The following is an 18,532-nucleotide window of genomic DNA, read 5'->3' on the forward strand; positions in this document are numbered from 1 at the left end:
AAGGACTTATATGCATGTATATAAGAGTAACCAACGGATGCAAAACATTGGGGGGTGAGGGCATGTATGGGAGTGGGGTGGGGGAGGGGGGCAATGGTAAGATATGTACACATATAATACCTTAATAAAAATTTGAAAAAAAAAAAATTAAAAAAAAAAAAAAAAAAAAAATAACTTACGTCTTTTGATTGGAACATTTATTTCATTTATATTAAAGTGATTATTGATAGGTATATAGTTATTTTCATTTTATTATTTATATTTATGTGTTCTTTATTTCCTCGTAAATAAGTCATTTTAATATTTCTTATAATACTGGTTTGGTGGTGATCAGTGTTGTCATAGAGCTGGGGTCTTCAAACTTTTTAAACAGGGGGCCAGTTCACTGTCCCTCAGACCGTTGGAGGGCCGGACTATAGTTTAAAAAAAAAACTATGAACAAATTCCTATGCGCACTGCGGGCCCGGGACGAGTTGGCTGCTAAGCAGGACAGGCAGCATGTGGCCCGCGGGCCGTAGTTTGAGGACGCCTGTCATAGAGGCTCCTTTAGCTTTTCTTGCCTGGGAAGCTCTTTAAATGTCCTTTGATTAGAAATGATAGTTTTGCTGGGTAGAGTAGTCTTGTTTGTAGGTCCCTGCTTTTCATAACTTTAAATATTTTGTGCTAATCCTTTTGATCTGCAAAGTTTCTGTTGAGAAATGAGCTGATAATCTCATGGGATCTTATGCTTTTCTCTTGCTGCTTTTAGGATTATCTCTTTGTCTTTAACTATTGGCATTTTAATCATGATGTGTTTTGGTGTGGTCTCTTTGGGTTCATCTTGTTTGGGAGTCTGTGCTTCCTGGACTTGTGTGTCTTTTTCCTTCTGGTTAGGGAAGTTTCCTGTCATTATTTTTTCAACTAGGTTTTCATTTCCTTGCTTTCTCTCTTCTCCTTCTGGTACCCCTATGATGTGAATGTTGTCATGCTACCCAGAGGTCCCTTAAACTATCACCTTTTTAAAATTCTTTTTTTCTGTTCAGATTGGATGTTTTCTGCTTCCTTTTCTTTCTAATTGCTAATTTGACTTTCTGCTTTATCTACTCTACTGTTGATTCCCTGTAATGTATTCCTCATTTCAGTTATTTTAGTCTTTATTTCTGATTGGTTATTTTTTTTTATGATTTCTACCTCCATTTTTATGTTTCCTATCTTTTTGTTGAAGTTCTCACTGAGAATCCTTATTACCTGTGTTTTGAACCTGCATCTGGTAGATTGCTTCTCTCCACTTTATTTATTTATTTATTTTTAGTTCTTTTTCTGGAGTATTGTTCCGTTGTTACATTTGGGACACGTTTCTTTGTCTCCTCGTTTTGGATGCATTGATGTGTTTGTATTAGGTAGAGTTGCTGTATATGCCGGTCTTGGTAGAGTGCCCTATTGTATTAGTAATCCTGGAAGGCCCGGTGGAGGAGCCTCCCTGATCACCGCATTGGTGCACCCCCAGTGTGGGCTGTGTGCCCCCTCTTGTTATAGTGGAACCTTGATTGCTTTGGACAGGTCAATGGGAGGGATTTATCCCCAGGCTGATTGGCTGCAAGGATTAGTTGCAACCACAATGGGGAGCTGTTGTGCAGGGGCTGACCTGATGAACCAGTACTCACTTCACCAGGGCCCTGATGCCCAAAAAGTTCACCCCTTGAATGTGTCACTTGGGGTAGTATTTGGGTGGTGAACTTGCATGCTCTGAAGCTGATCACCAGTTGTGCTGGCTCTGGGGCCTACCTGGGGGGCAGGCCAAAATCAGCTGCCACCTGTACCCTGCCAGGGCTACCCAGCATGACCTACAAAACAATCTGCAGATGGCTGCTATTTGTGGTGGCTTGGAGGAGCCTAAGAAAGCTCGAACTGTGTACTGTGGCCAGTTGCTGCTAGTGCCAGGCTTGGAGCCACTTAGCAAAAAGTATATGGCATGCCTCGACCAGATGCTGCTTGTGTGGGGTTTGTGGACCTTTAAGAGATTTTAGGATGGAAATGGCTTAGGTGGGTGTGTAAGTTGGATGGGGCGGGGTCTCAGGGAGTCATCAAGATGGGGCACACAGTGTTGGCCAGGTAGATAGAGACCAACCAGATCAGGCTCCGCCTGCTGGCTCTGTGGTGTAGTGGTGGCTCAGCAGAGGAGCAATGGCCTCTGCCAGCACTTCTGTCTAGGAGAAGGCTGGCTCTTCAGCTCCCACTCTGATGCCAGACACTTCATTTCCTCTCTGAATGTCCCTGATGGCCTTTTGAGCCACTGCCCCAGCACTGGAGCTCAGAGTGAGTGAGTTTGAGTAAGTTCATGTGCCAGGCCTTTAAGGGGAACACCTGGGACTCCAGCAGCCTCTGTGTCACTCAGCCACAATCCCTGCTGGTTTACACCCAGAAGTTATGGGGACTTCTCTTCTTGGCACTGGAACCCTGGCCATGGGGGGTGGAGGGGCTTGGTGTGGGGCTGGGACCCCTGGCACCTCAGGGCACTTCTGAAGACGAGGTATCTCTTTCTTTCTTTAATCCTCACCGGAGGATATTTTTCCATTGATTTTTAGAGAGAGTGGAAGAGAGAGGGAAAGACAGAGAGAAATATCACTGTGATATTTCGATTGGTTGCCTCCTGCACGCTCCCTAACCAGCGCCCAGGCCAGGGAGGAACCTGCAACTGGGTACGTGCCCTTGGCTGACCCTTCAGTCTGCAGGCTGACACTCTATCCACTGAGCCAAACCAGCTACGGCCCAAGGTATCCCATTCAATTCTCAAGTGCCACACATGGATGTGGGGCCAGTCTTTTCTATGTTTCCGGCCCTCCTATCAGTGCTGTCATAGAGGCTGTACCATTTTACTTCTCACCAGGAATGATAAGGATTCCAAGTTCTCCATATCCTCACCAACACTTGTTATTTTGTGTTGTTGTTTTCATAATACCAATGCTAATGGGTATGAAGTGGTATCTCTTTGGTTTGGTATGTACTAAGGATTAGTGATATTGAACATCTTTTCATGTGCTCATTGGCCATATGTATATCTTTGAAAAAATAGCCAAGGCCTTCGCTCATTTTGTTTCATTGTTGCTGATTTGTAGTTCTTCATATATATATTCTTGGTAGCAACACTTCACACATATATGAGATGCGGACGGTTTCTCCCACTGCATGGGTTACCCTTTCACACTTTTGATATTGTTCTTTGTTGTGTAGTGGAGGATATAAAATTTAAAAGTTCTGGGGTTTTATTCTTCTTTTTCATAATACCATCATACTGTAGAATTCAAGATGTGTGTCTTAGTGAGGTGTTGACTTCAGTAGTTGCCAAAATAGTCTCTTTGCCAAGTCTTGGATGATATGGCAAGGGATCTTTTTTCCTTACAGATAAAGAGGTGCCCTGTTACCTCCATGGCTCGGAAGTGACGCCCTGAGCAGTTCCCTGATGCAGGCCAGGAGGTGCCCATGACTTGAAGCCACCCTGTCATGGGCATAGGCATGGGCTTGGTATGGTGTGTGCCCATGGATCACTCCCTCTTTCTGTGGAGGTTTTGGGGGGTAGCCCCTTGGAGTCTATGTGGACTAAAATATAATTGCCAGACTATGCCTGAAAGCCTTGCCTTTCATTAACCAGAGATGGCTCTGAGCCTGTCCTGGGTGAATTAGGGAAATAAGGTAGTTATGGGGCTGCCAAATGATTGATTCTAATACTGTTAGAATTACGTTGCCGGTCAGGGTCTTTTCCCTGGTGCCCATGCTGCTCCCCCTTGGAACACACCCTTTCCTCATCATGGCCCAGCTTTCATCCGGGACCAGGCCTGCAGGCAGGAGACTGTCCTCAGCTTTTGGAAGCTCAGCTGCGGGCTCTTTGTTCGTGGTGCCTGTGAGCCTTTATGAAGTTTCCTTTTTTTTAGTATATTTTTATTGATTTCAGAGAGTGGGAGAGAGAGATAGAAACATCCATGATGAGAGAGAATCATGGGTCGGCTATCTCCTGCACTCCCCACACTGGGGATCGAGCTCACAATTCGGGCATGTGCTCTGACTGGGAATCGAACCGTGACCTCCTGGTTCATAGATCGACGCTCAGCCACTTGCAAAATATCATCTCCATTCACATAAGGAAAAATCAGTACCTTCCCCAAAGTTATAAAACTAACCGTCCTCAAAATCAGTACTGTTTTCATGCCTGTTGGTACAAGGTTCATACTTGCTTCAAGCCATCTCATTGGGTTCACTATTCTGGCTGATTATAGTATGTTCAGCAATAATTGGAAAAACTTTCCGCTTGAAGAGATGTTGAATTTTTACCAACCACATCTTTCAGGGCAAGTGACTTGGTAATGAAGGTGGATGCTCTCCTGTCTGCTCAGCCAAAAGGAGACACAAGAATTGAATACCAGTTTTTTGAAGACAGACACAGGTATGGGACTAACATTGAATTTGTGTGTATCCTTGAATATTAAACTCTTTTAAATGAACTTGAATGTTTTATTACTAAACTGTTTCTTGTTTTCCTACAAGAAACAGTTTAGTAACAGTTCTTCATCAGACACTGTACAACTAACAAAACTTTTCTCCACTGCTGGTTATATCCAATGGAAAGGTCACTATGTATTTTGAAAGTTACAATGTTATATAAGGCTTAAGATTACAATGTTATCCTTGAATTACATGATTTTTTATAACTGGGTTTTACCACAGATAATTTCAGGAATTCTGAAGGTTATAACTGTAGCCTTGCCTGAAAATGACAGGGCGTTGAGATAAAGATGCATGTTGTGGTGTCTGCAGCCATTAGAAAGCCCAGGGCATCTTCTTCCAGGAGCATTGCTGTAAGGAGTTTCTCTTCCCATTGGTGTTGCTAAATGGGCTCTGTCCTGCCACCACGAACTTCAGATAGCTGTGCTAGTTGAAGTGTCACATCTGCTTTATTCGGGCTCCATTTTCCCTGCCCAGTAGACTTTGTGTATTTCTCCTGCTTCTTCATTCACTGGTTCTTCCGTCTTCACAACAAGATCTGCCGACAGTCCTGGATCCTCTGCAGGAGCGTCATTGCTTTCAGTTGCTCCTGGACAGGGCGAGTCAGGTTCACGGGCAGCTTCCACTGAAGCACCACACTCATCGCGTTCGGCTTTGCTCCATGTCAAGCTGGCGATAGTAAACACTGTCCCCAGAGCTTCCCGAGCAAATGCTGGCTCCCACTGTGCAGAACTATTTCTGTCACCGGGGCCCATTTCTCTGTGAGTTTATGCCTGAGAGCAACTGGCCCGAGGCAGTGCGCAGCCGCAGCTCACGAGCGCACAAGTCTTAGGTTGCCTTTCCCTCAAACCCGTCTACTTTTCATATAAAGTCTGTATGTAAGTTCTTACATCACTGGAAAATTTGTCTGGCATATGGTTCTCATATGTATTCATATTCATAAATAAAACTTCTATACAGATCTTAGTTGTCTAAAAGTTGCCATTTATTTCTAAATCCATCTGAAATAGTTCTGAATGCACCCTTTCAGAAAACAGAAAGCATTTAATTACATGGATCAGTTGTAATTTTCTGATATCCAAGAAGAAACAGAGTTTGTTAGAACACTTTTCTTGTTCATCTTCTATTGAAAACTGTTTTGTTTTCAATAAAATAAAAATGAGTTTAGCATTATGAGGATGTCCTAGCCTTTTTCCTCAAGTTTTTTATTTGGAAAAGTTTCAAACCAAGAGAATAGTTGAAAGGCTGTTACAGTGAACACCCAAATATATTTAACCTAGATTTACCTTTTTTTTCCCCTACACCGAAGAAAAACTTTATTGAAGTATTTAAAAATATACGGGGGGAAAAATACACGGGAAAAGACAAACATACAAAGGCATTGTTATACAACTGATTTCTAAAGTCAATACTTTTGAAATGTAAAACAATGATCATTATCCCCAAAAGTCAGTTTATTGAAAAAATTTGATTTTAAGTTGGTCTATAACTTTTCATTCAGTTTTGTTTACAAATATTACTAGGTTTCTCAGTTTCATCCCATATCAGAACTTTGTTTTTTGGAAATATTTACTTCTCGAAGTTGTATATAGTTACTTCTTGCAATTAATGTCAGCAACTTCTCTAAGTCACAAGAATTCAGTATGGCTGCTGCTTTGGAAATACTTACCATATTGGGTTATCTACAGGAAGACTCATGTACTGGAAGTCCAAATATTGGGAAAAGTATGAGGACTGAGAGCAGGAGGACTAAGAAAAGATGGTATTATCTTTAATTGCAGACCTGCTAAAAAAGACTCCTTTAATTACTGTGGTACGAGTGCTCGAGAAGCAGTTGCTGCCAAACCACAAGCTGGCTGTATAACTGTCCACTTTCTATTTCCTTCTCTAAAGAATGGCAGACTTAAATAATGAGATTGCTCAATCAAATAAGCAGAGACTTTTAAGTTAGAATATACTTTAACTGTGAAATAAATTATTTTCGTAATTGGTTTAGCAGCCTTGGTCTGCAAAGGCAGCAAACGCCATTTTGTTTCACAATTAGAAGGCTGACTCAGAGGCTGTTTGTAAGATGCCTAACTACCTTCTATCGCCAGTCAGTCGTGAACGTGGACCTTCCTGAACTCAGTAAGTTACTCAATGTGACAACGATCTCATCCATCGACACACAATGTTGAGCCAGCAAAATGAGGGGGAAAAAAGTTCCCTCACAAGGTAGGAATTGGCTGATGTAAACAAGAGGGCTATGTCCTCTTACACAGCACAGGAGGGACATATATGGCAATAAAACAACCTACATCAGACTTGGAAAGAGATGGTTTGGGTTACGTGTAAGTTGGCTTAAACTGACCATGGCGGAATGATTGGAAAGTTTCTTCTCCTAACATAATGCCCATTCATTATAAACTAAGCTGGCTTAGTTTCTTATAAATCTTATTTCCTTGGATTTATCTACTACACCCTCATTTTATAGCCATTTAACTTATAAGCTGGGACTGCCCAGCCTACCTCTAAAGCCTCTCTTGAGAAAGGTACCACAGGCATCCTCCAGTAAGAATCTGCACTTCAAAACAGCACATGAAGAACCAGCGCTAGGCTCTCCGTGTAAATACCTCTCATTTCACACTATCATGGAAGCAGTGAGTTTACCAACTACTCCTTCCTTACAGGCAACTCAGTAGCTATAAAAGCTTTTCTTCCGTTTCAAAGCTTTTCAGTACTTGTTAATTCCAAAAATCCGAACACCATGCAGCTGTGGCACTTTGGGAACTAGCACACTCAGGAGAGGAGCTGTGTTCAGGATGAAGTGAGTTGGAGCTACTTCATATAGAAACTTGCCAGCAAATACAGAATTGTTGGAGAAATTGTGAGAAACCTCTGTGAAGATGTGAACTGGACTCCATAGTCCAGTTGTTCCAAGGAGTTAGGAGCCTTGCTTTGCTCTGGCCAGGAGTTTCAAAGGTGTTCCTTTTACGGCATGCAGAAACACATGCATCCCAGCTCACGTGTAACATGTGTTAGGTCCACGCCACAGGAACACTGAAGAAGGGAATACTGAGTAAGACAATATGAAGTGAGCCAATGCCCAACGCATGTGTCCGCCACATCCCTGGCTGTTCATTGCCGGGTATTTGGGTTCATCTCGTGGGCAACTCCAACATTCATGTTTGCCCCTCCACCACACGCCCAGAGGCCGGTGTGGAGAAGGACCAGCTCCACGGGACGGCGTCTCCTCGCAGCCGAACGCCAGCGGTCGGCTCCAGAGCACTAGATTCGATTCTTAACAAATGCCTCATGTATGTATAGCACATCTCAAGTATATTTGTATGTTTGCATACAAACATGCACTCACATATTTTCTGAATTACTTGAAACCACTTGTAGACATCCTTACACATCATGCCTAAATTCTTCAGCGTATCTCACTCCAGTGCCGTCTCTTCACAGGCCATCTCAGCACGCCTCAGCACTTATTCCTGATGTAGTCACATTCAATAATGCACAGTTCAAATCTCTCCATTGCCCTCGTAATGACTTTTACAGCTATTTCATTATTTCGTATTGATCAGTCTTTTTTAATCTAAAGTAGCTACCTTCTCCTTCTTTTTTTCTTTTTGTCTTTTATGACTGACTCTTTAAAGAGTCCAGACCAGTTGTTTTGTGTAGTGTTTCACAGTCTGGCTTGTTTCCTCATGGTGAGACATAAGTTATGTGTCTTCAGGAGGAACCCCTAAGTTGGTGTATGTGGCCCTTGCCCGAGGGGGCATATGTACATCCTAGTCGCCCCTTAGATTCAGCAGGGAGCTTCAGATAGAGCCCGCCCTGCCCTCCCGGTCCTGACGCACCTGCCTAAGCAAAGCGGTGTGGTTGACCTGTGCTTGCTCACCCAGCCCTGGGAGATCAGGGGTGAGCAGACTGGCGATTCCAGGCTAGAATGAGGCCCTCTCCTGCCTCAATTGCTGTGTCTCTTAAATGCTTAGATTGCCAGTAGGTGAAACTTCTGTCTCCTTGCTCATACCCTTCCATGGCCAAGATAGTGCATCCTGAGCAAGAACTCTTCTTTCTAGAACAGCAGTGCCAACCTTTTGGACCTCACAGTTGGCGACCGCTGTTCTAGAACTAACCCCTTTCTTCATGAATCTTAGACGATTAAAATGCCCTAATTGCAAATTCTGTTACGATACAAATTATAATTAGAGAAATTCTTTTTATTGGGCTTGTGTTAGTATTTGCTTTATATCAGAAGTTACTTATTTTTCCAAGAACGGAGGTCTGAATTATGAGTGTGTGCATCCTTGCCCTAAAGTGTGTCTCTGGCCCAGCCCAGACAGCACATCTGCTGAAACAGGTCCCCAGGTGACTCCCATGTACATCAAGATGGGTGACCCCTGCGTTCCTTGACATTTGCTCTACTCACCACCAGGGGGCCTAGTTCTAGAGAGAAGGTTTTTTTGAAATGCTAAGAGGACTGATAAATTATATTGGACTCTGCCCTACCCCCTGCCCCTCCAAACCCCTGCAGCAATAACAAGTTAACTTCGTTTCTTGTTTCCCTCTAGATTAATGCTTTATCTTTTGATCTCTGTAGTGCAATTAAACTGAGGCCAAAAGAAGGAGAGACGTACTTTGATGTCGTAGCCATCGTTGACCCTGTCACCAGAGAATCACAGAGACTGGCCCCACTGCTCTTGGTATGGACAGCGCAGAGTGGTCCATACCGTCCTCCTGTGAAGTGACCGCATGCCTATTACTCTCTAAGGTCGTCAGTGTCCCTTAGTTATCCTCAGAGGCATTGGAAACCCCGAAGGCCTCTTGGGCGAGCTCATGTCTTCATGCAGTGTGGCAGCAGCTCTGCCAGCAGCTTCGTAACCTTAGCTGGCACAGCTTTGATTGGTTGGCTCATGTATTGAAGAAAAAAAAGTATCCTTAGAGCAAAATGTCTTTGAATTAAATTGATTATGACATACTGTAATTTATGATGATGAAGAGCTAAAAAGGTAAAAGAATTTAGCTTTATCATTTTCCCTTTTATAACTAGCACTAGAGGCCCGGTGCACAAAATTCATGCACGGGGGGGTGTGTCCCTCAGCCCAGCCTGCACCCTCTTCAATCTGGGATCCCTCGAGGGATGTCCGACTGCCCGTTTAGGCCTGATCCCAGTAGGATTGGGCCTAAACGGGCAGTCCGACATCCCTCTCACAATCCAGGACTGCTGGCTCCCAACTGCTCGCCTGCCTGCCTTCCTGATTGCCCCTAACCACTTCTACCTGCCAGCCTGATCACCCCCTAACCACTCCCCTGCCAGCCTGTTTGCCCCTAACTGCCCTCCCCTGCAGGCCTGGTCACCCCTAACTGCCCTCCCCTGCAGACCTGGGCCCCCCCAACTGCCCTTCCTTGCAGGTCCGGTCGCTCCCAACTTCCATCCTCTGCCGGCCTGGTCACCCCTAACTGCCCTCCCCTGCAGGCTTGATCACCCCCAACTGCCCTCCCTTGCAGGCCTGGTCCCTCCCAACTGCCCTCCCCTGCTAACCTGATAGCCCACAACTGCCCTCCCTTGTAGGCCTGGTCCCTCCCAACTGCCCTCCCCTGCTGGCCATCTTGTGGCAGCCATCTTGTGTCCACATGGGGGCAGCCATCTTGTGTGTTGGAGTGATGGTCAATTTGCATATTACTCTTTTATTAGGCAGGATAGAGGCCTGGTGCATGGGTGGGGGCCAGCTGGTTTGCCCTGAAGGGTGTCCTGGATCAGGGTGTGGGCTCCCTTGGGGTGTGGGGCAGCCTGGGCGAGGGTCCGGTGGTGGTTTGCAGGCCAGCCACACCCCTTGGTGACCCAAGCAGAGGCCCTGGGATCTGGGATTTATTTGTCTTCTATGATTGAAACTTTGTAGCCTTGAGTGGAGCCAAGCCTCCTGCTTGCTCCGTGGCTGCAGCCATTTTTGCTGGGATTTATTTATCTTCTGTAATTGAAACTTTGTAGCCTTGAGTGGAGTCCTAGGCCGGCCAGGGTGTGCAGAAAGCTTGGCTTCCTCCATTACCAGGGTAACCCAAGCCTCCTGCTCGCTCCATGGCCGCAGCAATCTTGTTTGGGTTAATTTGCATACTCACTCCTGATTGGCTGGTGGGCGTGGCTTGTGGGTATAGCGGAATGATGGTTAATTTACATATTACTCTTTTATTAGATAGGATGTCTTAGATATGTATAAGGCATTGCACTTTTGAGAACATTTAAAAGAGCTCTGCCTGAAAGACCGTTGCTTCGACTTGTTTTATGTTGTGGTTTTTTTAAAGATAAAGTTTTAATGAAGTGTAACGAACTAACCTTCTGTTGTGGGTATTTGTGTGCACGTGTTTTATACCACAGTATGTAAGCTGCACCAAGGGGTCTTTAAAAATGCTGCTGCTTCACACCTGCGTAGGGGCTGTGGCTGCAGTGGCCGTGGCATACGTGCGTGCGTGCATGCGTGTTTGTGTGTGTGTGTGATTTACATTGTGCGCTAGAGTTTGTCTCTTTTCTTGAGATGTTAAGAAATGTTCTGTCTTTTAGTATCAAGAGATAAATTTATGTTTTGTCATCTGGTTTGCTCTTTTAGGTGTTAACTCAGCTGATCAACATGAATCTAAGAGTATTTATGAACTGCCAATCTAAACTTTCTGACATGCCTTTAAAAAGGTAAAGCAAGCTCTTTAAGAAATCAATAGCTGACAGACATCTAAAAGCTGGTTTTATAAGTGGATTGTCATGTTTGAAAAGATCACTTACTGAATGCTTAGGTTTGCTAGCTCCCTGCTCTAATCAGAAGTTGTAGGAACTCCCTGTGGGTGTGGGTGTGGGTGCACTTCTGTGGCACTAGCCACGCTCCCTGAGCTGTGCTCCTCTCTCTCTCTCCCTGTCTCCCTGTCTCCCTCGCTCTCTCTCTCTCTCATTGGTCAGAATTACATAGTTCTCTAATTTTAGAACGTTTGATCAGTGTAGCTATTACATTGACCTCTCTGTGCCATGTTGAGAAAAGACTTGTCTGTGCGTCTTTACCTTAAACTAAGAGCAGTTATTTCAGGTTGGAGGATGTACGTCCTAGGAGCTTGCTGAGGCTCCTTTGTGTGCATCTACAAAAGGAGGGCAGGCTTCCTCTCAGAGCTTTGAAATGTCATTATGAAAAAAGATACAAAAAGCAGTTAATAGTCATAGTATGACACATGTTGGGGCTATGGGAAATTTCTAGTTTACAAATATGCTGTGTTCTATAGGTTAGATTCTAAGTGAGTTTATTTCTTTACTAGAGGCCCAGTGCATGGTGGGGTCCTGCCGGCCTGCCCCGATAACGGGGCCGGCCAGGGGAGGGGACACGGGAGTTTGGCCGGCCGGTCTCCTGGTCAAGAAACACATTGATTGGTTGCCTCCTGCACGAGCCCAGACCAGGGCCCGGGCCAGGGAGGAGCCTGCAACTGGGGTAATATGCCCTTGACCAGAGTCAAACCCAGGACCCTTCGGTCCACAGACCAACTCTCTATCCACTGAGCCAAACTGGCTAGGGCTGATTCTAAGTGAATTTAAACAGTGTTTGAAAGAGACAAAAGAGTTCCCAGCTCCCACCATTGCCCTGTTCAGGAGATATGTTTAAATTATTACATACAGTGTTTTCAGGGTGCATCTGACAACCCAGTCACCATTTAGGACTTTGTAAGATAAAAATGAGTTTTCTTACTGAAGAAAGGCAAACACTCAGGAAATGCCTACAACTCCAAGAGCACCATCCACATCCGTACAGGAGGGGCGGCCTCCCTCTCAGTCCTATTCCTCTGGCTCTTCTTTGCATCTTCAACAACCACAGGAGGCTAGTTAGGTCAAGAAATAGTTTTGGAAACACCTTCCCAATCTGGAAGGAAACCTTCCAGATCTGTTTGTTATAAGCCCGTTTACCTTTATGGAGACCTATAATCTCAAGGACTGTGGTTGTAATTTTTTAAAAACTAATACTTTTCTTTTTAATTTCAGCTTTTACCGTTACGTCTTAGAACCAGAGATTTCTTTTACTTCAGACAATAGTTTTGCTAAAGGTCCAATAGCCAAATTTTTGGATATGCCACAGTCTCCTCTGTTCACTCTGAATTTGAACACACCTGAGAGTTGGATGGTAGAGTCTGTCAGAACACCGTATGATCTGGATAACATTTATTTAGAAGAGGTAAGCATGTCAGCGCGTCCAAGTGTTAATCATGTGAGAACCTGCTTTAGGTGTAGTGGTGATAGTCCCTGACTGAACAGACTGGGTCACCATCTAGGCAGGCCTTTGAGATGTCAATATTCAGGCATAATTCTTTAAAATAATAGCTTCATTGAGATCTAATTCCCATACCATAAAATTCACGCTTTTAAAATGTATAGCTGAGTAGTTTTAATATACTCACAGAGCTCTGTAACCAACATCACTACCTGATTATAGGATGTTTCCATCCCCCCTTAAGGAAACTCCACACCTATTATCAGTCAGTCTCATTCCTCCTGGCCACCACTACTCTAACCTTGTGTCTCTATGGATTTGCCTGTTCTAACATTTTATCTAAATGGAATCATATTTTTATGACTGCCTTCTTTCACTTTAAATTTATTTTCAAGATTCATCCTTGTTGTAGCATATATTAGCACATTGCCAGATAATTTATTGCCAGATAATATTCCATAGTATGGATAGACCACATGTTAATTATTTATTCATTGATAGACATTTGAGTTGTTTCTACTTTTTGGCTATTATGATTAATGCTGCTATGAACATCCATGCACAAGTTTTTATAGATATGCTTTTATTTCTCTTGGGTATATACTTAGGAGTAGAATTTCTAGATCGTATGATAATTCTGTGTTTGACCTTTTGAAGGATTGCTGAGCTGTTTTCCAAAGTGACTATACCATTTTCCATTCCTGACCCAATGACAAATAATGATAAGCATTTTTTAATGTGTTTATTGGTCATCTGTATACCATCTTTAAAGAAATATGTATTCAAATCTTTTGCCTATTTTAAAAAATTGCTTGTCTTTTTGTCAAATTGTAAGAGTTCTTTATATAGCCTGGATACTGTCCCTTATCAACTATATTATTGGCAAATAAGTTTTTTTCATTCCATGGGTTACCTGTGAAGCACAGATGTTTCAAATTTGATGAAGTCTGATTTACCTGTTTTTGTTGTTGTTGTTGTTGTATTTGCTTCTGGTGTTCTACTTGAGAAATCATTGTTTAATACCAGGTCACAAAGATTTGCTCCTATGTTTTCTTTTAAGACTTCCAAAATTTTAAACTCTTAAATTTAGGTCTTTGATTCATTTTGAGTTATTTTTGTGTATAGTGTGAGGGTGTCAGCTTTATTCTCTCAGTGGATTTTCAGTTGCATCATTTATTAAAAAGACTGTTCTTTCCCCAACTGAATGGTCTTGACACATTTGTTGAAGATGAATTAATCCTAAATGTGAAGATTTAATTCTAGACTCTCAGTTCCATTCCATTGATCTGTGTGTCCATCCTTAGGCCAGTACCACATGTCAATCCCACGTGGCTTTGTAATGAGTTTTGAAATGGGTTTGTGTGAGTTTTCTAATTTTCTTTCTTTTTCAAGTTATTTTGGCTCTTTTGCCTTTTGCAATCAGCTTGTTAATATCTGCAGAAAAGGCTGTGGGATTTTGATAGGAATTACATTAAATCCCTAGATTTGGAGATTTGCCATTTTAACAATACAGTGTTCTGATATATGAATATGGGCTGTTTTTCTATTTATTTAAGTCTTTAATTTCTTTCAACAACGTTTTGTAGTTTTAGTATATACAAGCCTGTATAAGGTCATGTCACCTGCAAATAGGGGTAATTTTACTTCTTTCTTTCCAAACTCGTTTTCTTTAATTTTCTTGATTTTCTGTTTTAGCTTGTCAGTTTCCAGAGTTTTTATATCTTAGGAATTTATCTTTCTACCAAGGTTATCTAATTTGTTGGCATACGTTTTCATATAGCCTTTTAATTCTAGTAGCAATGTCTCCTGTTTTCTTGCTAATTTCAGTAAATTGGCTCTTCTCTCTTTTTTACCTGGTCATTCTAGCTAAAAGTTTGTCAATTTGTTGCTATTTTTGAAGAACCAGCTTTTGGCTTCACTGATTTTTCTCTATGTTCTGTCTTCTTGGGAATTGGGAGATCAGAACTTAAAAATAGCCACCAAAGGATTTCTGTATTTTTCATTAGGTTAAACAAGTCTGGTTTCTTTAAGACGGGTCCTTCAGGCACTGAGTTAGGGAAGCATGTTTGCGTGTGCACACTTACCTCATTCCCCACCGCAATCCTATCGACCATATTTTTAACAAATAGGAAGTTGAGTCTGTGCTCCCGAGAAACCAGCTTTTGCTGAAGAGGCTGTGAAACAGCCACACGCAGCACTGAAGAGCAGTACACGGAGGCACAGAATCAGGTGCAAAACAAGGTTTCCTCCATGTCTTCCGAGCCTGGGTGCTCTTTTCTGTTATGACTAGAGGCCCAGGGCACAGATTCATGCACCCTCTCGCAATCCGGGACCCTTCGGGGGATGTCGGACTGCCGGTTTCAGCTCTAGTATGCATATAAGATCTTCGGTTAATCTCTTCCCGCCTCCCGCTTCCCCCCTCTCCTCTGAGATTCAACAGTCTGTTCCATGTTTCCATGCCTTAGCATTGAGCATCTGCCCCCTGTGGTCAGTGTGCATCATAGCTAATGGTCAAATGGTCACTTAGGCTTTTATATAGAGAGACTAGAGGCCCGATGCATGAAATTCAGGCAAGGGACTCAGCCCTCGCAGCCCTGGCTTCGTCCAGAAGGTGTCCGGAAGGTCATCTGGCTGTCTGGTCTAATGAGCCTATTACGCTTTTTTTATTATAGATTATTTTTAAAATTTATCTTTATTGTTGAAAGTATTACAGATGTCCCCCTCTTTTTCCCCATTAACCTGCTCCACCCCATACATGTCCCCCCCCCCGATCCAGGCCTTCACCACCCTACTGTCTGTGTCCATGGATTATGCATATATGCAGGCAAGTTCTTTGGTTGATCTCTCCCACCCCCCCCCCCCCCCCAAGGCTTTCTCCTGTTTCTCTGCATTGCACTGCACATTCAGAGCCTGGACTTGGTGAGCAGGTGGAGGCCTACCTCTTAGCTCTTGTTACTACGCTTCTGGAATTTAAGTTAGCATTTTAGTGTCACTACATAGTGGCTCCAAGGGTGCATCAGTAGCATTAGCTCGGGTTACAAAGCCAAGCCTAGGATAGAAACTCTTTAATAAGCGAAATCCAAGCTGCCCCAAGACACTGCAGCTATGTTTTCTGCAAGGAATCAGTGATAACTTTGCCAATTGGTGTAGAACATGGATGATTCTATGCCATTATGGAGCCATTAGAACATTTTGGACATTTGCAATGTAGAATAGCAATATTTTCAGCTGTAATCTGAAGGGCAAGATGAATTTGCGTCTCTGATGTTTCTTGGATTTTTCTCATTGTTGCCATGTTATCTTATGTAAACGAATCCTTGTAAGATTGTCTTTTCTATCTTCTCCATTAGTTAGCTCTCAGATCTGTTCATTTGTTTGGCAGTTTATGTTCCATGCTTGCCCTGTACTACCTTTCTAGTTAGAATCTTCCCATCCTGCTTGTGAAGTAACCTCTTCTTTTTAAATCTCTTTTCAACCCACCTTAGTTTTTAAAATTGTATACTGTCTGCAACCACAAGCCAGTGAAGTTACAGAGCAGTCATTCACCCTGAAAGCTTCCCCGGGTCCCATGCAGGCAGTGCCCTTCCCACTCTTGGCCCAGGCAACTGCAGATGTGCTTTCTGTCACTGAAGTTGGCTTGTTTTGAATTTCTTATAAATGTGTCCTACGATATGTCACCCTTAAACATAAGCCTTCATTCACTTTGCATCATGCATTTTCGCTTCATCCATGTAGTTGCATGTAGTTTGTTTCTCTTTACTGCCAAGTGGTCTAAGTGATGGGAGTGTGGTGTTGCAGGTGGACAGCGTGGTGGCTGCTGAGTACGAGCTGGAGTACCTCCTCCTAGAAGGTCACTGCTATGACATCACCACCGGGCAGCCTCCGCGAGGCCTGCAGTTCACGCTGGGAGCTTCAGCCAGCCCCATCGTTGTGGACACCATCGTGATGGCCAACCTGGTAATGACCCGTGCTTCGAGGGGAACACCGCGTCCTGTGCCTTTCGGCACTGTAATTTATGATGGAGCCGTGAGCATTCTGAACATGAGTGAGATTAAAATTCATGGTTAACTACATTTGGTCAATATAGAAATCCTGTTTAAAATTACAGGTTATAGTTATATGTCGCTTTAGAAGAAGACATGTTGGAATGGCCTACCAGGGGTGGGCAAACTTTTTGACTTGAGGGCCACAATGGGTTCTTAAACTGGACCGGAGGGCCGGAACAAAAGCATGGATGGAGTGTTTGTGTGAACTAATATAAATTCAAAGTAAAGGAGTGGAGGGGAAAGCAAGAGAACCCTCAGCTCTTTCGGCTCCGCGGGCCGGATAGAACAGCCAAATGGGCCGGATCCGGCCCGCGGGCCGTAGTTTGCCCACGGCTGGCCTACTCTAAACCACATTGGAGCCTGCACACGCATTACTTAGGAGCTGGTAGCGCTCCTCTTTCCATTGGCGGCGTGCAGCTTCCTCACACGTCACACATTGGTTCGTTACTGAAGGGCGGCTCTGGGCAGGCTCTTGGCTGGATTGGCCTGTATTTTTCTAGTGTTTCTAATATGTAGGTTTTTTTTTGTGTTACACTGATTTGTTAGCTATCTTATTTTAAATATAGGTGATTATTTCAAAAAAAGAAATAACTGTCCCTCAGAAACAGGATATTGATGTTTGAAAGAGAACTAAAATTTGTCTTTTTTTTTTTAAAGATGAAGACAGGCTATTTATTTTAATGACACCAGCAATACATGTATACAACCTCCTTGTGATCATTTTTTCAAATACAGATAAAGCAAACATTCTCCATTATTAAGCCACCAATTTCTCTTCCTAAAATTAACCACAATTCTTCTAGAATTTTCTATGTATTTGCATGCATATATATATAAAATATGTAAATTTGTTTTGTGTGTTCGTATTGTATTGTAAACACTGTTCCATTGTTCTGCATCTTGTTATATAACAGTGCATATAGATCCACCTCATTGTTTTTAAAAGCTGCAGAATATTCCACAGAATACACATGACCCTAGTTTAGCAGTTCTCCAAGTGTGGTCTGGGCACCCTTAGCAGATGCTCTCAGTGGGTCTCTTGAGGTCAGAATTACCTTCATCATAACAGGTGAGAAGTGCTCGCTTTGCACCTCACGCTCAGAGACGGGCAATGCGGTTGTCCAGAGGCTCCATGTGTGATGATGTCATTGCTCTGACAGCAGTGACATGTGTACGCATATTTCTTACTTTTCCAAAATGTTCTAAAGCAGATTTAGGGTATAAATATGTGCATTTTCAAGAGATTAACTCTGTTCTTGGACTCCTACTAAAATTTGTCTTTTCTTCTTATCCTAGGGTTACTTCCAGTTAAAAGCCAACCCAGGAGCTTGGATTCTCAGACTGAGGAAAGGACGTTCCGAAGATATTTACAGGATCTATAGGTAGGATTAAGTGATGTACATTGAATACTACATTGGCAGTTAGCCAGGGTGTCAGAATTTAATTTATAATCCGGTGCTCCAGATGTCCTCGGGCCTGGCACCCCTTTCCCTGAAGGCCTGGCCTTTCCTCTGCATCTATAAGCCCTCCAGAAAGTGCACGGCCTCCGGCGAGCCCAAGGTCGGTGCTGCTGATGCCCAGGTTATGTAGCGGGACCATGTAGAACAGGCTGCGGCTCCTTCTTCACTCTGGTTTTCTTGGGCCAGGGTAGCCCTAGTTCATCCCACACTGATAGTCCTTGGAGGGACGCTGCAGGCAGCTGTGAAACAGCCACCACCTTGCCATCCTCCCCACTCAGGTTGCACAGCAGGGTCAGTGGATGTAGGGTCCAGGCACACAGCTGCCAGCAAG

General features: G+C 43.5%; 1 protein-coding gene and 1 pseudogene across 6 annotated transcripts in view; one reads left to right on the top strand and one right to left on the bottom strand.

Moving 5' to 3' along the window:
* Window positions 1–18,532, top strand: part of UGGT1 (UDP-glucose glycoprotein glucosyltransferase 1) — a 200,882-nt gene that overhangs the window by 137,095 nt on the left and 45,255 nt on the right. For all 5 annotated transcript variants that reach the window (XM_080670465.1, XM_080670464.1, XM_080670463.1 and 2 more), the window contains 6 exons: window positions 4,322–4,417; window positions 9,065–9,167; window positions 11,067–11,146; window positions 12,470–12,659; window positions 16,494–16,652; window positions 18,038–18,123. In XM_080670465.1, coding sequence (XP_080526591.1) covers window positions 4,322–4,417; window positions 9,065–9,167; window positions 11,067–11,146; window positions 12,470–12,659; window positions 16,494–16,652; window positions 18,038–18,123 — 714 coding nt within the window. The remainder of the gene's footprint in view (window positions 1–4,321; window positions 4,418–9,064; window positions 9,168–11,066; window positions 11,147–12,469; window positions 12,660–16,493; window positions 16,653–18,037; window positions 18,124–18,532) is intronic.
* On the bottom strand, window positions 7,190–7,644 carry LOC308249300 (ORM1-like protein 1; annotated as a pseudogene). The gene has a single exon. The product of its transcript is annotated as an ORM1-like protein 1 (transcript).

Source organism: Plecotus auritus, assembly GCF_963455305.1.
Source record: "Plecotus auritus genome assembly, chromosome: 5".
NCBI classification, from domain to species: domain Eukaryota; kingdom Metazoa; phylum Chordata; class Mammalia; order Chiroptera; family Vespertilionidae; genus Plecotus; species Plecotus auritus.